Source organism: Oncorhynchus gorbuscha, linkage group LG24, assembly GCF_021184085.1.
Source record: "Oncorhynchus gorbuscha isolate QuinsamMale2020 ecotype Even-year linkage group LG24, OgorEven_v1.0, whole genome shotgun sequence".
NCBI lineage: Eukaryota > Metazoa > Chordata > Actinopteri > Salmoniformes > Salmonidae > Oncorhynchus > Oncorhynchus gorbuscha.
Genome location: NC_060196.1, coordinates 30,142,946 through 30,163,257, shown reverse-complemented (window position 1 = coordinate 30,163,257; position 20,312 = coordinate 30,142,946). Strand labels below are relative to the sequence as shown.

Here is a 20,312-nt window from a genome sequence, read left to right as displayed (position 1 = left end):
AACATAATTGCAAACAGGTTTTCTAACGATCAATTAGCCATTTAAAATGACAAAATTTGATTAGTTAACACAACGTGCCATTGGAACACAGGAGTAATGGTTGCTGATAATGGGCCTCTGTAGATATTCCATAAAAAGTAATCCGTTTCCAGCTACAATAGTCATTTACAACATTAACAATTTCTACTCTGTATTTCTGATCAATTTGGTGTTATTTTAATGGACAAAAAAATTGCTTTTCTTTCAAAAACAAGGAAATGTCTAAGTGACCCCAAACTTTTGAACGGTAGTGTACATGTACATATTACCTCAACTAACCTGTAGCCCTGTACATTGCCTCGGTACTGGCACCCCCTGTATATAGCATCATTTTATGATTGTACTGTTGCTCTTTTATTTTTTTACTTTTGTTTATTTAGTAAATATTTTCTTAACTCTTATTTTTCTTAAGTCCATTGTTGGTTAAGGGCTTGTAAGTAAGCATTTCACTATAAGGTCTACTACACCTGTTGTTTTCGGCGCTTGTGACAAATAAAATTTGATTGGATGTTTCCTAATCTATTGCTAATGATGCCTCAAAGTAAATGGGGCGTATTCCCTCAGAAATAGCCTTATCAATTATAGTGGGGACTGTCAGATTGACTCATTTCTAATCAAACACACTTACACGCAGTGTAAAGAGATTTTTTTACTTTGATTTGATGGATTCCATACAAAGGTCATCAGATAAAAAAATATATAAAGCACAGAAACAAAGTGAACACAGTGTGGATTAGAAAACACATAGGCAGGAGCAGAGAAGATTCTCACATTGAACTCTTGGAAATCATTAGTGTTTATTTCTAACCACAGTCCCAAAACTGATGTGAATAGTTAGGCTTACGAACACCAAATGCTGCATGTACAGTATGAACAACAGTGATTGGTTGGGTGAAGGTTACAAATTCCTCTCACAGAGTGTTACAGCTGATTGGCTGATTGAAGTGTCACTACTCGTCGTGGAACTTGGGCAGCTTGTCTCCAGGAATGACAATATGCTCCACCCCCCTCCTCCGTGATGACTACCAGGTGTGCCACACCCCCACTGACATTGTCTCTGCCCATAGCCAGGGCAAGAGCTAGGTGGGGTGAAAAAGAAGAGGGAGGGAGGGAGGAAAGAGAGGAAAATAGGTCAGATGGCAGGCAGAGATGGGTATGGAACCATATCCTTACACATTTTCGGGAAACAGGTCTGTTGTGTTCCAGTGCCAATAATCCCATCGCAAACCCATCCTACAATCACTCTCCTGTCCCACTGGAAGACGTTTTCAATAAAATATATAAAAAATGATTCAATATCTGACATCTTTTATCCTATATAAAAACAGTGCCATTCGGATAAAACAAGGAAGCCTAAAAGGAAAATCAACTTTTACCATTTGTAGCAAACTGCCGGCACTCCTCTTTGCTCATGTCAGGTTTGTATTTGGCATCGGCGTAACCGTAGATGTATGTGCTGCCTGATCCTCCGATGGTGAACGGCTGACTGAGTAACATACCGCCCAGGGCCACTGTGTAAACCTACAGGTGAGATAACAGTCAGAAATGGTGTGTGTTCTATTCTATTGTGCTCTATTCTATAGGTCTGTTTTACTGTTTGTTATGCCCCAGTGCTTCACCTGTGGCCCTTTCTTCCTGTCCCAGCCTGCAGTGATGAAGCCGGCCTGCAGCTCCTCCTTGTTGTTGTAGCACAGCTCCTTCAACACGGACGCTGCTGCCTTCACCAGAGGAGGGGACTCCATCTGAATACTTATCACACAGGGCAGACACAGAGAAGACATGGTTGTCATCATTTAGCTTCAGGATTATTCCACAGTTTGTTTCTATGTCTATTAAATGTATTGTAGTTCAAGAGGCCTAGCGGTTAAGAGCTTCGGACCAGTAACCGAAAGGTCGCTGGTTTGATCCCCGAGCCGACTAGGTAAAAACATTGTTGTCAATGTGCCCTTGAGCATGGCACTTAACCCTAATTGCTACTGTAAGTTGCTCAGGATAAGAGTGTCTGCTAAATGACTAAAATGTAAACGTAGGCTGCACAATACTACTAAGACCACCTCTGAAATGGAGTTCTCCCCATTGCTGATAATAATACAAATCAATAACACATCAGTCAAGCTTCATTAGTTTGAGATCAATCATCACGAGCTATGTCGATCCAGACAAGGCCAGGAACAGAGACCGGGAAAGGGTGGTCTATACCTGTGGAAGGAGATCTGGAACTTGGCAGCCTTGGTGACGGCCTGAGCGTCTGCCAGGGAGCCGGCGATGCAGCAGAATATCCTGTCATGGACCTGGATCAGCTTGTTGATGGTCTTAGAGGACACGTAGTACCTGTGGGTGAAGTGGAGATAGACTCCTGGTGACACAGTCCAATGTATATATTGCTATAAGTGATGGCAGATTTATTTAATATGTTGCGTGTCACAGACGTATTTGAGCATAAAGACATGTCTAGAGGAAAGGAGGAGCAATATGATTAACTTGGTGCAAGGTGTTAATAGGTGTTGAAGATCCTCCTCACAGGCTGACTAGACCGGTTTCACGCGCGCTTCCGCGTGAGCCATTGCGCACATGTTGATTTTGTTCATCCACACCAGACGTGATCAGGACATGCAGGTTGAAATATCGAAACTAATTCTGAACCAACTATAGTCATTTGGGGCCAGGTTGAAAAGCATCAAACCTTCATGGCTACCTTGCTGTTGTTAGCTAATTTGTCCTGGGATATAAACATTGGGTTGTTATTTTACCTGAAATGCACAAGGTCCTCTACTCCGACCATTAATCCACAGATAAAAGGGTACACAAGTTAGTTTCTAGTAATCGCTCCTCCTTCAGTCTTCTTCTTTTTCTTCAGACTTAATATGGCGGTTGGCAAACAACTTGGTGCATTACCACCACCAACTGGAATGGAGTGTGGACCTCAGTTCATCTTTCAATCACCCACGTGGGTATATGCTCCTAAAAACCAATGAGGAGATGGGAGAGGCGGGACTTGCAGAGGGTCAAGCGTCACAAATAGAACCAAGTTCTATTTTAGCTCCTGGCTACGCAGACATTTGTTGACGCGCGTGAGCAGTTTGAATAACATGTATGTGTACATTTATTTTGCAACGCTCGCGCATGTAACACGAGCGGTGTGGTCAGCATGTTACCCTCCAATGGACGCCCTGGAATCTGAGCCGATGATGACCCCTCCATTGAACGTCACCGCCAAGATGGTGGTCTGTAGGAGATCAAATGCAGAGCATGTATAATCAGTTAGATGGGGATAGAGGGAGCATACAATTACAATATAAGATATAATAAGTATATATTTGTATGATCATATATTTATGAGATTTATTATATCTGATCTAAGGTCATTTTCCTCCTTGAGGGGTGTTAAACATCCAGCCGGTGAGGGGGTCCAATCCGGGTGGTTTGTGTTAAAAAAGTCAATATACTTTAAAATGACTAAAACCAAATCGAAATGGTGTAGAAATGAATTACAATCATACAGTTTCATACAGGGAGCATGGGAAATTCGATGGCTAGAGGACTATTTTTTATAACCAATAGAAATATAACCAATTTTCAGTGCATCCCTCCCGACCTTGTTAAAAACTGAACGCGGCCCCCAGAGCAAAATGAATTTGACACCCTTGGTCTATAGTCAATGGATGGGCTGTAGTTGGGATTTTGGGAGCATGTACGTAGGTTAATTTCTACCCTGAGTTTGAGTTGCAGATGAATGACTCGAAAACGAAAGTAAATTCAGCCCTTTGTTCAGAAAATATGACGTTATTATTAAGTTAAATGTATAAACGTTTTACATGAATTTCAGCTTTAGTGTACCGACATGAATTAATGACAAAATCAACAAGGCAACCTAGAATTAAAATCCTCATAAATTCAGGTAAATTGGTCCCAAAATGTAGGCTATCGCTGTTTCAATTTAGGAAAAATGTATAACATGATCAGATACAAAATATAACAAATGGTTTACTTACGCCTGTGCTAACTCCTTTGATTTGAGAGTCCATTACGTGTCTTTCCATTATTAAAACCGATTAAAGAGGGATAAAACTGTGTTCCTTAGTCACATACTGTAGGGTCACATCAGATCGAGAATATTGCGACCTCGTGCGACGTGCAAAGGGTTGTAAGGGAAGTCAGAATCTTACAAGTGAGTGCAAAATAACATTTTCAGGTATGGCGCTATCAAATGTTCTCGAAATACCTACATCGGGATTTAATTTCGAGAACGTCGCCAGGTATGATTTCCCTTTTATTTTTAAGGATATTAACATTGAGTTTGTTTTGTAAATCGTAATCCAAACTAAGCCTATGTCAAAAGTGAAAGTAATAAATCTCGTATTATCTATGAAAATATGTCATTTTTAAGGCTGCATTTGATTCTTTCTGCATTTTATTTGAATGAAAGTCATACTTCTATGTGTTAATCAGCTGATTGCAATGTTATTGATCTGGTCAACATTAGATAGGGCTTTTCTTTGTATGATTTTGTGGTACACTGTATTGGTATTGTGTATTTGATTGGTCTATATCTTTATCAAACAGAAATGTTGCCCTGGAGGCCCTGCTTGAGGGAGGACAGACCAAGAACCCTAAGCCTATGAAGACTGGGACCACCATAGCTGGACTAGTGTGCAAGGTGAGAGTGATGTCCACTGAAATGGGAAGGCATCTCTAATAAGTGGAAGATCCATATAGCGGGCCAATTTTCAGTGGTCCCATTTCATGTATTTTAAGTAAATTTAACATAATATAATGAACCAGTGCTTGCATTGAATTTCTCAAGTTATATTTGTGTTTTTTGTTAATAATAATAATAGATTTGATTGTGACATATTTGGACTGACATACTGTAGGTGCAAGTACTTATTTTGGTTGCTGGTACTTCTTATATTTAGGTGCAGGTGCTCCACAATACTTTTGAGATAATATTCTATAACAGGAACAGGAGCTCAAGCAGTAGAACATTTGAGGTGCCAGTACTCAGCTCTGGTGAGCACAAGCCCAAGTCAAGCACTAGTGAACAAAAATATAACATGTCAAGTGTTGGTCCCATGTTTCATAAGCTGAAATAAAAGATCCCAGAAATGTTCCATATGCACAAAACAACAGTTTCTCTCAAATTTCCTGCACAAATGTTTTACATCCCGGTTAGTGAACATTTTCATCCACCTGACAGATGTGGTATATCAAGAAGCTGATTAAACAGCAGTATCATTACACAGGTGCACCTTATGTTGGGGACAAGAAAAGGCCACTCTAAAATGTGCAGTTTTGTCACACAACACAATGCCACAGAGGTCTCAAGTTTTGAGGGAGCGTGCAATTGGCATGCTGACTGCAGGAATGTCCACCAGAGCTGTTGCCAGATAATTAAAAATTAATTTCTCTACCATAAGCCACCTCCAATATCATTTTAGAGTTTGTCAGTACATCCAAATGGCCTCACAACTGCAGACCACTTGTAACGACGACAGCCCAGGACCTCCATATCCGGCTTCTTCACCTGCGGGATTGTCTAAGACCAGTCAACCCTGACAGCTGATGAAACTGTGGGTTTATACAACCAAAGAATTTCTCCACAAACTGTCAGAAGCCATCTCAGGGAAGCTCATCTGTGTGCTCGTCGTCCTCACCAGGGTCTTGACCTGACTGCAGTTTGGCTTCATAACTGACTTCAGTGGGCAAATGCTCACCTTTGATGGCTATTGGCACACTGGAGAAGTGTGCTTTTCACAGATGAATCCCGGTTTCAACTGTACCGGGCAGATGGTAAATAATGTGTATGGCGATGTGTGGGGGAGCGATTTGCTGATGTCAACGTTGTGAACAGAGTGCCCCGTGGTGGTGGGGTTATGGTATGGACAGGCATAAGCTACGGACAACGAACACAATTACATTTTATCGATGAAAATTTGAATGCACAAAGATACCGTGATGAGATCCTGAGGCACATTGTCGTGCCATTCATCCACTGCCATCACCTCATGTTTCAGCATGACAATGCACAGCCCCATGTCGCAAGGGTCTGTACACAATTCCTGGAAGCTGAAAATGTCCCAGTTCTTCCATGGCCTGCATACTCACAGACATGTCACCCATTGAGCATGTTTGGGATGCTCTGGATCGACGTGTACCACAGCATGTTCCAGTTTCCGCCAATATCCAGCAACTTCGCACAGGCATTGACAAAGAGTGGGCAACCTTACACAGGCCACAATCAACAGCCTGATCAACTCTATGTGAAGGAGACGCTGCATGAGGCAAATTTGCATGAGGCAAATTATTGTCACAACAGATACTGACTGGTTTTCTGATGCATGCCCCTCCTTTTTCTTTAAGGTATCTGTGACCAACAGATGCATATCTATATTCCCAGTCATGTGCATTCCATAGATTAGGGCCTAATGAATTTATTTAAATGGACTGGTTTCCTTATATGAACTGTAACTCAGTACAATCTTTGAAATTGTTGCATGTTGTGTTTACATGTTTGTTCCCTGTACCTTATCATCATCCTTGCCTGTCTATATGTGACTTAAAAAAGACAATAATGATGGACAAAATGTATTGAAATCAATTGGGTATTAAATGGAATGTTCTTTGGGGCCTTGTTTGTGCAGGAGGGAGTGGTACTGGGAGCAGACACACGGGCCACCTCCGGTGAAGTGGTGGCTGATAAGATGTGCGCCAAGATCCACTACATCTCCCCCAATATATAGTGAGTAGGCCTACACCTGTTTTAAGGGATAGTCAATGTGTGACTTATGTTTAGAATGGAATTGAATGTCATGTGTGTAAGAGAGAAGTGAAGAGAAGTGGGAGAGTAGTGATAAAAATGGAGGCTGTCCCTTTTATTTGAGATATCCATGCCCGCACATCCATTGTTCTCCTGTCCCCTCTCTCCTGTCTACTCCCTCTCTCAGCTGCTGTGGTGCAGGAACTGCAGCGGATACAGAGAAGACGACCGACCTGCTCTCCTCCAACCTCACCATCTTTTCTATGAACAGCGGCAGGAACCCACGTGTCGTGATGGCAGTAAACATACTGCAGGACATGCTATTCAGGTGTGTGTGTGCGCGTGTGTGTATCTTTACCACTCTCCATTACAGCGGTGGTTAATTAATTAATTAATCCACAAAGCAATGGATGAAAGGACTGACCATCTGCGAGGTGAGTTGTTATAATATTTTTTACCATGGCCTAGATTCAATCAGATCAGTGTTAACCTGCGATAACCAACAATCACATTTCGCTGTTTTTATTCAGGCGATGTCAGAGGTTTAACTGCGCTGGAGCTGACGATTCGGTGAGCGGCTGCTCGTGTGCTTATTGTCACAAAGCCACGCCATTTGCGTTACAAGTTCAGAACGAGAAAGTGTAGGCTCTGTAGAACTAATGACGCTCAAATTGGAAATCATTCAACTAAATAATGAGGATTTCTATCAGCCTAATCGAGGTGTAGATTACGTCACACATTCCGATGTTTGAACCTGTAACACGGCTGCATGGAATTTCTACTGCGACTCTGTGCATCCTATGGCAATGCCGGCGATAGGTATAATGTCGGCGATAGGTATAATGTCGGAGATAGGTATAATGTCGGAGATAGGTATAATGCCGGAGATAGGTATAATGTCGGAGATAGGTATAATGCCGGCGATAGGTATAATGCCGGCGATAGGTATAATGCCGGAGATGGGTATAATGCTGGCGATAGGTATAATGTCGGAGATAGGTATAATGTCGGAGATAGGTATAATGCTGGCGATAGGTATAATGTCGGAGATAGGTATAATGTCGGAGATAGGTATAATGTCGGAGATAGGTATAATGTCGGAGATAGGTATAATGTCGGAGATAGGTATAATGTCGGCGATAATAGGTATAACGCCGGCAAACCACTTCTGGGTTTGACCGCTCCAACGCAGTTACACCTCCGACATTGCCTAAACAAAAGCTATGCTATGCTGTTGTCGGTTATCGCTGGTTAAAGCTGAACTGACTGAATCTAGGCCCATGTTTTGAGGCTATTCCAGTGTTTGTTTACAATTACTTCTATTTTGGGTTCTGATAGGGGTACGACAGTTGAACTAATAAGCCCATGAGGCATTTATAAGTTACACTCTTCAATAATCAATGGGTATATATCATTCATTTAAAAGTCCAAAAATTGATGTAGCAATCGCAGATTGCCCATTTAAACATGACTGTCTGTTGAAAAAACTCACCTCAACCAACTCTATAGGCGCTCCAATGTAACAGCCTTTCATATCAGATAAATTTGATTCAAAATAGAAATTCTTGTTTGTTAATAATCTATCTGATAATTCTCTCATAGGTACCGGGGCCAGATAGGGGCCAGTCTAATCCTAGGAGGGGTGGACTGCAACGGCAATCACCTCTACACAGTGGGGCCCTATGGGAGCATAGACAATGTGCCATACCTTGCAATGGGTGAGGGACTGCTACTGTGTCAAGCATACATAAGCATACACCCATATACTGTTATTGTTTGGGCCATTATTAGTTGATTAATCAACTAGTCATGAATAATCTATAAATGATTACATTTAGTTGATTCATATTTGTGTTTTACTTTGAATTGTGTTTTGTGTAGGGTCTGGTGATTTGGCTGCTTTGGGGATTCTGGAGGACAGGTTCAAACCTAATATGGAGGTTTGTGACTTTTCCTTAGGCAGGCTAGAAATTGTCATACATTTAGTTCATATGCTATCGCGTCGACAGAGTTCAAGTCTCAAGAGTTAAGTCATTGGACTCGCCATAAAGAATGCATGAGATTTGTTTACATTAATCTGGATGTATTGCAGTCCTACCTCCCCCATCCCAGTCCTTCATTCACTCCCCATTCCTGTGACCTACTAGATGGAGGAGGCTAAGGAACTGGTCCGGGATGCCATTCACTCTGGCATCATGAGTGACCTGGGCTCAGGAAACAACATAGATATCTGTGTCATCACTAAACAGGGGGTGGACTACATCAGGTCGTACCAGGAGTCAGAGTACAAAGACAAGAGGTAAATGATGTCACCATCCTCAGATTCTGCTTCAAGTATTAGTCTAGAAAACAGTGTTTCATTTCTCTCTCTTTTCTCTCATTCCCACTCTCTCTCTCACCCTCTCTCATTCAGGCAGAAGAGATACAAGTATGGTCCAGGTACAACATCTATTTTGACAGAGAAAATAGTCCCTGGAGGTAGTGCAGGAGACAGTCCAGCGGATGGATACCGCCTGAACCTGACCACTCAGAAACGACAAAGAGAGGCTGGAGACAGTCACACAGAGGCTAATCACAATATTCGGACATAAAAGAAATGAATAAAAGACACCTAATAATGACAAGACTTGACTACAAGATGACACTACAATGAAAAGCCATAAAAACCTTGTGACATAAAGATCTTAGTTGAATGAACTGTAGGCAGCGATACATTTTGAACAGGTATAAAATACCTAAGCTAGTGGGTGAAATATTGGAAAGTGATTGATTGAATAAAACGTCTACATTATTTTTCATGAAAATGTGTTTTGAGTTTTCCCTCCTCACTTTTAGCTTTCCCTTTTAGCACAGTTCTCACATCATCTTCATTTTGGTGTGTTTTTAATCAGCTTGCCATGGTTCACCAATGAAGAATATACCTGCTACTACCTTCCAGGGGATTTCGATATTTTAAATGTTTCAAATTGTGAAACGTAATACACCATAATGTTAACCACATGAAACCTCCTAACAGGTAAGTCTCCATATTTACTGACGACGATGCCACAAATAATGCTCAGCGATTGGCCAAATGGGTGATACATTTACACTCAATTTACTGTATATTGTTGTGATATATTATGGCAAAACTTCCAAGACTATGAACACTTGTTTATTAGTATGACTATAGGCTTGGCTAGGCTGGGCTATTGTCAAATACACATTAGCCTATAGATGCTGTGTTGGTAACTTTTACGATCACGAATGAGAAGTTACCTTAAAAGCCCGTTCGGTTTCGTGTGCATTGTAAGGAAAGACATTTCCTTGATGCAACCGAGCGAAGTAAGGCTGTATTTTTGCTTTAAAATTTAATGAAGAGAGAGCCTATATTGTTATATGTGAGCCTACATTCGTATATTTGATTGAATCAGTATGGCCCTTTTCGATGTAAGTGGTTATAAATCCCACTCGGAACTTCGTGGGCAGATTATTGGAACAGGAGTAGGGCATTTTATCGACCGACCGAATCAGAAGTTTTCTGTTCCCGTTGGAGTGGATGTGAGTATCCTATTCATTTTTAATAAGAAATATTGGAAATTGTATTGCATGCCATTTAAAAAAAATGGAATATCAATGCATCAATTAGTCTTCGTATTAGTTTGTTAAAGGAGACCGTGATCTTGGGTATGTGCCAAAATCAATTTTAAGCTTCTTTCAATTTGCACGTAGTTTCTGTTTCTTCTGCGATGCTTATGTGAAGTGAACTATTCATGTGTGAAGTGAACTATAGAATTACGCAAGGTTCAATGGAGAAGCACAACTCACCTCAAACACAGTTTTACGCACGCCAAGCACAACCATACATGTGCACGCACGCTCCAGAAAAGATGCTGACTAAAGCTGCTGTCTCACTCATTTTTAAACGGTTGGATCAATCTATTTCTCAGTTCCCCTCCTATATTGCTCTCCTTCTCTCTAGCCCTCAGGGTTCCTCAAGTCATGCAGCCGTGAAGGTGGTGTGTCCATAGATCTGAACCATGGTACTACTACCCTGGCTTTTACATTCCGCCATGGTGTCATTGTGGCTGTGGACTCGAGGGCCTCAGCTGGCAGCTACATTGGTAAACGTCATATTCCATAAGGTTTAGCTTTCCTTGAAAACCAAAACCACTTCACCCCATCAGCCCTGCGGAGTCTTGAGTGCATGTGGTTCAGATTTATAATTTAAGAAAATTAGCTTTAATCTCTTGTGTTCATCCGACAACACCTATACACAGTAATACACCAGTAATAGCATATATACTTCATATATGACATTTAGCAGACAGTTTTATGCAAAGTGATTTACAGTCATGCGTGCATACATTTTACATATGGGTGGTCCCGGGAATAGAACCCACTACCCTGGCGTTAAAACCACCATGCTCTACCATCTAAGCTATAAAGGATCTATTAAATACTACTGTTACTTCTATAACTGCCCACTGTATTGTGAGTACTAAACCAAATCTACAAGGGGTGTTTGTAAGCTCATCCATTTTGATGTGATTTACCTTGGAAGGTTGATGTGATTAGCCTTGAGTTGGTCCATTTAGAGTTCTGTTCCAGAAGCAGTCGTAGACACATCCGACACCGCCAGATGCAGAATGCATCTCAGTTCCCCCGACATCTATAACCAAACATAAAGCAACCATTCTCTAACCCTGTTGCCGTGTCTTTGTCTTTCCCTGCAGCGTCGAAGGAGGCTAACAAGGTGATAGAGATCAACCCTTACCTGCTGGGGACCATGTCTGGTAGTGCTGCTGACTGCCAGTACTGGGAAAGACTGCTGGCTAAGGAGTGCAGGTCTGTTGGAGCTTGTCTCTGTGGGATTGAGTCCCGCTATACAGTTACACGGTGTTAATATCACAGTCATCAATGCCTGTCTGTGTACGTCAGGTTTATAGGCATGGGTTGGACGAAGAGAACATTTACCAATCAATTTCCTTACACTCACAACAAATGCACGAGACATAAAGTAATGACCTTACAACCATATCAGTATCAACCAGTGACTTTGTGGTTACCATCTAATTAGGGTTTTGTCCATAATGCTGATCTAGACTCGCCCTCTCCCTATCTTAGTCTTCTTGGTCTGCTTTCTAAGCCATATTAATGCCTTGACCCTTTAGGTATCTGGGGTGTTAAAATGTATCGGGAGGTAAACCAGTGTGTTAGCACTCTTGACCGCCTTGTCTCATACAGTGACTGACCCTCCATCTCTTTGTGTCTCAGGCTGTACAAACTGAGGAACAAACAGAGGATCTCAGTGTCTGCAGCCTCTAAGCTGCTGTGTAACATGATGCTGGGCTACAGGGGCATGGGCCTCTCCATGGGCAGCATGATCATTGGCTGGGACAATAAGGTACAGGGTGGGTGGGAGTGAAGAGTGGTATGTGCGTGTGTGTGTGTGTGTGTGTGTGTGTGTGTGTGTGTGTGTGTGTGTGTGTGTGTGTGTGTGTGTGTGTGTGTGTGTGTGTGTGTGTGTGTGTGTGTGTGTGTGTGTGTGTGTGTGTGTGTGCGAGCCTGCATGTGTATTAGAAGGCCTCCGTTTTCATCCTTATTATACCCAACATGTTTGAGTGCCTTCAATTGTCACGTCTGTTGATGAGTTTCAATTTATTTGTGTCTTGCTGTCCAGGGCCCTGGTTTGTACTATGTGGATGACAACGCCACACGTCTTTCTGGCCGCATGTTCTCTACTGGTTGTGGTAGCAGCTATGCGTACGGAGTGATTGACAGCGGCTACCGTGAGGACATGACGGTAGAGGAGGCGTACGAGCTGGGCCGCCGCGGTATCACCCACGCCACACACAGAGACGCCTACTCCGGAGGAGTGGTCAACCGTGAGTGACCTTGTTCTAAACCTATACTCATTCTGTGACTATTTTGATTTGATTTGACTTGACTTAGTAATTTCTTGTGTGACCATTTGTTGTGTAAATTCCAGGTGTGAATCCCATGTAAAGAGGTTAGAACTAAATGTTCAATTATAATCAAATCAAATCAAATTTATTTATATAGCCCTTCGTACATCAGCTGATATCTCAAAGTGCTGTACAGAAACCCAGCCTAAAACCCCAAACAGCAAACAATGCAGGTGTAAAAGCACGGTGGCTAGGAAAAACTCCCTAGAAAGGCCAAAACCTAGGAAGAAACCTAGAGAGGAACCGGGCTATGTGGGGTGGCCAGTCCTCTTCTGGCTGTGCCGGGTAGAGATTGTAACAGAACATGACCAAGATGTTCAAATGTTCATAAATGACCAGCATGGTCAAATAATAATAAGGCAGAACAGTTGAAACTGGAGCAGCAGCACAGTCAGGTGGACTGGGGACAGCAAGGAGCCATCATGTCAGGTAGTCCTGGGGCACGGTCCTAGGGCTCAGGTCCTCCGAGAGAGAGAAAGAAAGAGAGAATTAGAGAGAGCATATGTGGGGTGGCCAGTCCTCTTCTGGCTGTGCCGGGTGGAGATTATAACAGAACGTGGCCAAGATGTTCAAATGTTCATAAATGACCAGCATGGTTGAATAATAGTAAGGCAGAACAGTTGAAACTGGAGCAGGAGCATGGCCAGGTGGACTGGGGACAGCAAGGAGTCCTCATGTCAGGTAGTCCTGGGACATGGTCCTAGGGCCCAGGTCCTCCGAGAGAGAGAAAGAAAGAGAGAAGGAGAGAATTAGAGAACGCACACTTAGATTCACACAGGACACCTGAATAGGACAGGAGAAGTACTCCAGATAAACAAACTGACCCTAGCCCCCCGACACATAAACTACTGCAGCATAAATACTGGAGGCTGAGACAGGAGGGGTCAGGAGACACTGTGGCCCCATCCGAGGACACCCCGGACAGGGCCAAACAGGAAGGATATAACCCCACCCACTTTGCCAAAGCACAGCCCCCACACCACTAGAGGGAAATCTTCAACCACCAACTTACCATCCTGAGACAAGGCCGAGTATAGCCCACAAAGATCTCCGACACCGTACAACCCAAGGGGGAACCCAGACAGGCCGACCACAACAGTGAATCAACCCACCCAGGTGACGCACCCCCCCCAGGGACGGCACGAGAGAGCCCCAGCAAGCCAGTGACTCAGCCCCCGTAACAGGGTTAGAGGCAAAGAATCCCAGTGAAAAGAGGGGATTACCATTTATTATATGCTGAAGCCAAAGGAAAGAAAATAAAATGTAAACAATAGCTTTAAATTAATGTATGTATTTTTAAATGCATGTATGTGTAACTGTCTGTGTGTTTGTCCAGTGTACCACATGCAGGAGGACGGCTGGATAAAGGTGTGTAAAGAAGACGTTTCAGAGCTGATCCACCGCTACAGGAAAGGCATGTTCTGATCCCAGATCAGTTTCCACACCCACACAGACACACTGTGTTCTCTCTCAACTGATCCCAACACTGCTCCAAATAAAGACGGTTTTCAAACTGTATACTCTTGGCCTCTTGCTTAACCTGGAGATCTTACATGCCTAACAATGTTTATGTCAAGTAAATTGTCACGGGCCTCTCGAGTGGTGCAGTGGTCTAAGGTACTGCATCTACATCGCAGTGCTGGCTGTGCCACTAGAGATCCTGGTTCAAGTTCAGGCTCTGTCGCAGCTGGCCGTTACCGGGAAACCCATCAGGCGGTGCACAATTGGCCCAGCGTCATCCGGGTTAGGGGAGGGTTTGGCCGGACAGGATGTCCTTGTCCCAACGCGCTCTATAGCGAGTCCTGTCGCGGGCTGGGTGCTGACACAGTTGCCAGATGTAGGGTTTTCTCTGATACATTGGTGCGGCTGGCATCTGGGTTAAGCAGGCAATGTGGCTTGGTTGTGTTTTGGAGGACGCACAGCTCTCAATCTTCGCCTCTCCTGAGTCCGTACGGGAGTTGCAGTGATGGGACAAAACTGTAACTACAAATTGGATATCATGAAACTGGGGAGAAAAAAGGTTTTAAAAAAACATTTGGCACAACTTGTTGTATCTGTTACCAGTCTGAGTTGAATGTACAGTATATGACTAGATTTTTTCTTAAGGGGGCCGGAACATAATTACAAATAATTTTTAAACTGCAAATTGACCAGACATACTGTATATTTGACTATAACATAATAATTTCAGACCACATACACTGAGTTCAGAAAACATCATAACGCCTGCTCTTTCCACGACAGACTGGCCAGGTGAAAGCTATGATCACTTATTGAGGCCATGTGTTAAATCCACTTTAGTGTGGATCAGTGTCGATCCAGTGTAGATGAAGGGGAGGAGACAGGTTAAAGAATCATTTTTAAGCCTTAAAACAATTGAGACATGGATTGTGTATGTGCCATTCATAGGGTGAATGGGCAAGACAAAATATTTAGTTGCCTTTGAATGGGGTATGATAGTAGGTGCAAGGCACACCTGTTTGTGTCACACCTGTTTGTGTCACACCTGTTTGTGTCACACCTGTTTGTGTCACACCTGTTTGTGTCACACCTGTTTGTGTCAACTGCAATGCCGCTGGGTTGTTCTTGTATCCCGCTTGTATCAAGTAGGTCCACCACCCAAAGGACATCCAGGAAACTTGACACAACTGTGGGAAGCATTGGAGTCAATATGGGCCAGCATCCTTGTGGAACGCTTTCGACATCTTGTAGAGTCCATTCCCGATGAATATATGTCTTTTTTCTTGCAACTCAATATTAGGAAGGTGTTCCTAGATTTTTGTACCCTCAGTGTATCTATATTTATGCGTGGGAATACTTTGGAACAGATTTCCCAAATTAGAATCACTTGGAGCTGATTTGCTGGTGTTTTCAAGTATTTTATGTCCAAAAAAGACCCACCAGTTGGGGAACGCTGGTATATGAGAATCGACCAGTTGTTTCCCAGTGCCAGTCATACAAACCTGGATTTGTATTTTCTCTGTAGTCTGTTGAGACTTGTGAAATACACGTTAAATAAATTGGGACTTGACAACTTTGTGACTTGAAGAGGTTTAGTCAAGTATTTTAGCACGCAAAAGGGTCAAATAACATAACCTCATAACCAACGATTGAAGGAGTAAGTCAAGTCCTTATCGTCCTGTCAAGCGTAAAACAAACTGTTTCCTGAAACACAAGTACAGTACATGTCACAAACCAGTCGGATGTGTTCGCCCAGTTGCTTTTGGTTGGCACCATTCTGTAAATGTCCACCTTAGTGTAGGAGTTCACTGTACAAATCAAACATTACAAACACAATGTGCCATCAAAGGAAGCTTTTAATTAATGTGATGAATTTGCCATAACATCTGAAGTAGCCTATTTCTCCCATATTATGTTCATTGTCTCAGCTTGATAAACGAGTCACTGTGGATATGAATAGTGGAATCGTGTGTGCAGTCATTACATGGGGAGTATACTGTAGGTCCCAACATGTTATGATAAAAAGTTAATTACATCCCTTATAGCAACTACATTCCATAAAAGTCTACCAACATCGATGTCATCTGTTGCCAGGCAGGATTCTGTGCAACAGGTCTTGGTGAATACCCTATGATAGGCTATTCAATTTCAGCATGGAAGAGGACAGAAGTACTGCTACAGCTGCTCTGTTCTCCTTGGCAGTTTATTGATCAATAAATATCATTGATTCATGTGAGTTCACTTACAGTTGAAGTCAGAAGTTTACATAATATATTTAAACTCAGTTTTCACAATTCCTGACATTTAATCAGAGTAAAAAGTCCCTGTTTTAGGTCAGTTAGGATCCCCACTTTAAGAATGTGAAATGTCAGAATAATAGTAGAGAGAATGACTTATTTCAACGTTTATTTCTTTCATCACATTCCCAGTGGGTCAGAAATATACAAACACTCAATTAGTATTTGGTAGCATGGCATTTAAATTGTTTAACTTGGGTCGAATGTTTTGGCTAACTGAGTTAGTGTAACAGGATTCTTCTGATGAAGGAGAGGCGGACCAAAATGCAGCGTGGTTATTTTGATACATCTTTAATAAAGATGAAACTAGAACAATATACAAAAACAAGCACCGTGAACAACCAAAAACAGCCCTATCTGGTGTAACAAAGACAGGAAAAATCACCCACAAAACCCAACACCAAACAGGCTACCTAAATATTGTTCCCAATCAGAGACAATGACTAACACCTGCCTCTGATTGAGAACTATATCAGGCCCAAACACAGAAACAGACAAACAAGACATCCAACATAGAATGCCCACTCAGATCACACCCTGACCAAACAAAACATAGAAACATACAAAGCAAACTATGGTCAGGGTGTGACAGTTAGGTTTGTAGGCCTCCTTGCACACGCCTTTTCAGTTCTGCCCACAAATATTCTGTAGGATTGTCACGTTCTGACCTTAGTTCCTTGTTTATGTCTTTATTTTAGTTGGTCAGGGCGTGAGTAGTATCCTGTAACACAGTAGTTACATGGGGAGTATAGTATAGTATAGGTCCCAGTGTGTTATAGAGTAGTTACATGGGGAGTATAGTATAGTATAGGTCCCAGTGTGTTATACAGTAGTTACATGGGGAGTATAGTATAGGCCCCAGTGTGTTATACAGTAGTTACATGGGGAGTATAGTATAGTATAGGTCCCAGTGTGTTATACAGTAGTTACATGGGGAGTATAGTATAGTATAGGTCCCAGTGTGTTATACAGTAGTTACATGGGGAGTATAGTATAGTATAGGTCCCAGTGTGTTATACAGTAGTTATATGGGGAGTATAGTATAGGTCCCAGTGTGTTATACAGTAGTTACATGGGGAGTATAGTATAGGTCCCAGTGTGTTATACAGTAGTTACATGGGGAGTATAGTATAGTATAGGTCCCAGTGTGTTATAGAGTAGTTACATGTGGAGTGTAGTATAGTATAGGTCCCAGTGTGTTATAGTTACATGGGGAGTGTAGTATAGTATAGGTCCCAGTGTGTTATAGAGTAGTTACATGGGGAGTATAGTATAGTATAGGTCCCAGTGTGTTATACAGTAGTTACATGGGGAGTATAGTATAGGTCCCAGTGTGTTATACAGTAGTTACATGGGGATTATAGTATAGGTCCCTGTGTGTTATACAGTAGTTACATGGGGAGTATAGTATAGTATAGGTCCCAGTGTGTTATACAGTAGTTACATGGGGAGTATAGTATAGTATAGTATAGGCCCCAGTGTGTTATACAGTAGTTACATGGGGAGTATAGTATAGGTCCCAGTGTGTTATACAGTAGTTACATGGGGAGTATAGTATAGGTCCCAGTGTGTTATACAGTAGTTACATGGGGAGTATAGTATAGGTCCCAGTGTGTTATACAGTAGTTACATGGGGAGTGTAGTATAGTATAGGTCCCAGTGTGTTATAGAGTAGTTACATGGGGAGTGTAGTATAGTATAGGTCCCAGTGTGTTATAGAGTAGTTACATGGGGAGTATAGTATAGTATAGGTCCCAGTGTGTTATACAGTAGTTACATGGGGAGTATAGTATAGTATAGGTCCCAGTGTGTTATACAGTAGTTACATGGGGAGTATAGTATAGTATAGTATAGGCCCCAGTGTGTTATACAGTAGTTACATGGGGAGTATAGTATAGGTCCCAGTGTGTTATACAGTAGTTACATGGGGAGTATAGTATAGGTCCCAGTGTGTTATACAGTAGTTACATGGGGAGTATAGTATAGGTCCCAGTGTGTTATACAGTAGTTACATGGGGAGTATAGTATAGTATAGGTCCCAGTGTGTTATAGAGTAGTTACATGTGGAGTGTAGTATAGTATAGGTCCCAGTGTGTTATAGTTACATGGGGAGTGTAGTATAGTATAGGTCCCAGTGTGTTATAGAGTAGTTACATGGGGAGTGTAGTATAGTATAGGTCCCAGTGTGTTATAGAGTAGTTACATGGGGAGTATAGTATAGTATAGGTCCCAGTGTGTTATACAGTAGTTACATGGGGAGTATAGTATAGGTCCCAGTGTGTTATACAGTAGTTACATGGGGATTATAGTATAGGTCCCTGTGTGTTATACAGTAGTTACATGGGGAGTATAGTATAGTATAGGTCCCAGTGTGTTATACAGTAGTTACATGGGGAGTATAGTATAGTATAGTATAGTATAGGCCCCAGTGTGTTATACAGTAGTTACATGGGGAGTATAGTATAGGTCCCAGTGTGTTATACAGTAGTTACATGGGGAGTATAGTATAGGTCCCAGTGTGTTATACAGTAGTTACATGGGGAGTATAGTATAGGTCCCAGTGTGTTATACAGTAGTTACATGGGGAGTGTAGTATAGTATAGGTCCCAGTGTGTTATAGAGTAGTTACATGGGGAGTGTAGTATAGTATAGGTCCCAGTGTGTTATAGAGTAGTTACATGGGGAGTATAGTATAGTATAGGTCCCAGTGTGTTATACAGTAGTTACATGGGGAGTATAGTATAGTATAGGTCCCAGTGTGTTATACAGTAGTTACATGGGGAGTATAGTATAGTATAGTATAGGCCCCAGTGTGTTATACAGTAGTTACATGGGGAGTATAGTATAGGTCCCAGTGTGTTATACAGTAGTTACATGGGGAGTATAGTATAGGTCCCAGTGTGTTATACAGTAGTTACATGGGGAGTATAGTATAGGTCCCAGTGTGTTATACAGTAGTTACATGGGGAGTGTAGTATAGTATAGGTCCCAGTGTGTTATAGAGTAGTTACATGGGGAGTGTAGTATAGTATAGGTCCCAGTGTGTTATAGAGTAGTTACATGGGGAGTATAGTATAGTATAGGTCCCAGTGTGTTATACAGTAGTTACATGGGGAGTATAGTATAGTATAGGTCCCAGTGTGTTATACAGTAGTTACATGGGAAGTTTAGTATAGGTCCCAGTGTGTTATACAGTAGTTACATGGGGAGTATAGTATAGTATAGGTCCCAGTGTGTTATACAGTAGTTACATGGGGAGTATAGTATAGGTCCCAGTGTGTTATACAGTAGTTACATGGGGAGTATAGTATAGGTCCCAGTGTGTTATACAGTAGTTACATGGGGAGTATAGTATAGGTCCCAGTGTGTTATACAGTAGTTACATGGGGAGTATAGTATAGGTCCCAGTGTGTTATACAGTAGTTACATGGGAAGTTTAGTATAGGTCCCAGTGTGTTATACAGTAGTTACATGGGGAGTGTAGTATAGTATAGGTCCCAGTGTGTTATAGAGTAGTTACATGGGGAGTGTAGTATAGTATAGGTCCCAGTGTGTTATAGAGTAGTTACATGGGGAGTATAGTATAGTATAGGTCCCAGTGTGTTATACAGTAGTTACATGGGGAGTATAGTATAGTATAGGTCCCAGTGTGTTATACAGTAGTTACATGGGGATTATAGTATAGGTCCCTGTGTGTTATACAGTAGTTACATGGGGAGTATAGTATAGTATAGGTCCCAGTGTGTTATACAGTAGTTACATGGGGAGTATAGTATAGTATAGTATAGGCCCCAGTGTGTTATACAGTAG

At 42.1% G+C, this 20,312-nt stretch overlaps 1 protein-coding gene and 2 pseudogenes across 1 annotated transcript; 2 read left to right on the top strand and 1 right to left on the bottom strand.

The window, feature by feature from the left end:
• Nucleotides 1-673: 673 nt before the first annotated feature.
• Nucleotides 674-4,197, bottom strand: LOC124012338 (annotated as a pseudogene).
• On the top strand, nucleotides 3,516-9,600 carry LOC124012336 (annotated as a pseudogene).
• Nucleotides 9,601-9,912: 312 nt separating this feature from the next.
• On the top strand, nucleotides 9,913-14,262 carry LOC124012337 (proteasome subunit beta type-8-like). The gene is made up of 6 exons (XM_046325839.1): nucleotides 9,913-10,336; nucleotides 10,758-10,899; nucleotides 11,512-11,623; nucleotides 12,053-12,182; nucleotides 12,459-12,663; nucleotides 14,081-14,262. Exons 1-6 carry the CDS (start codon nucleotides 10,211-10,213, stop codon nucleotides 14,167-14,169), a joined length of 804 nt encoding a protein of 267 aa, XP_046181795.1. The 5' UTR covers nucleotides 9,913-10,210; the 3' UTR covers nucleotides 14,170-14,262.
• The last annotated feature ends 6,050 nt before the right edge of the window (nucleotides 14,263-20,312 follow it).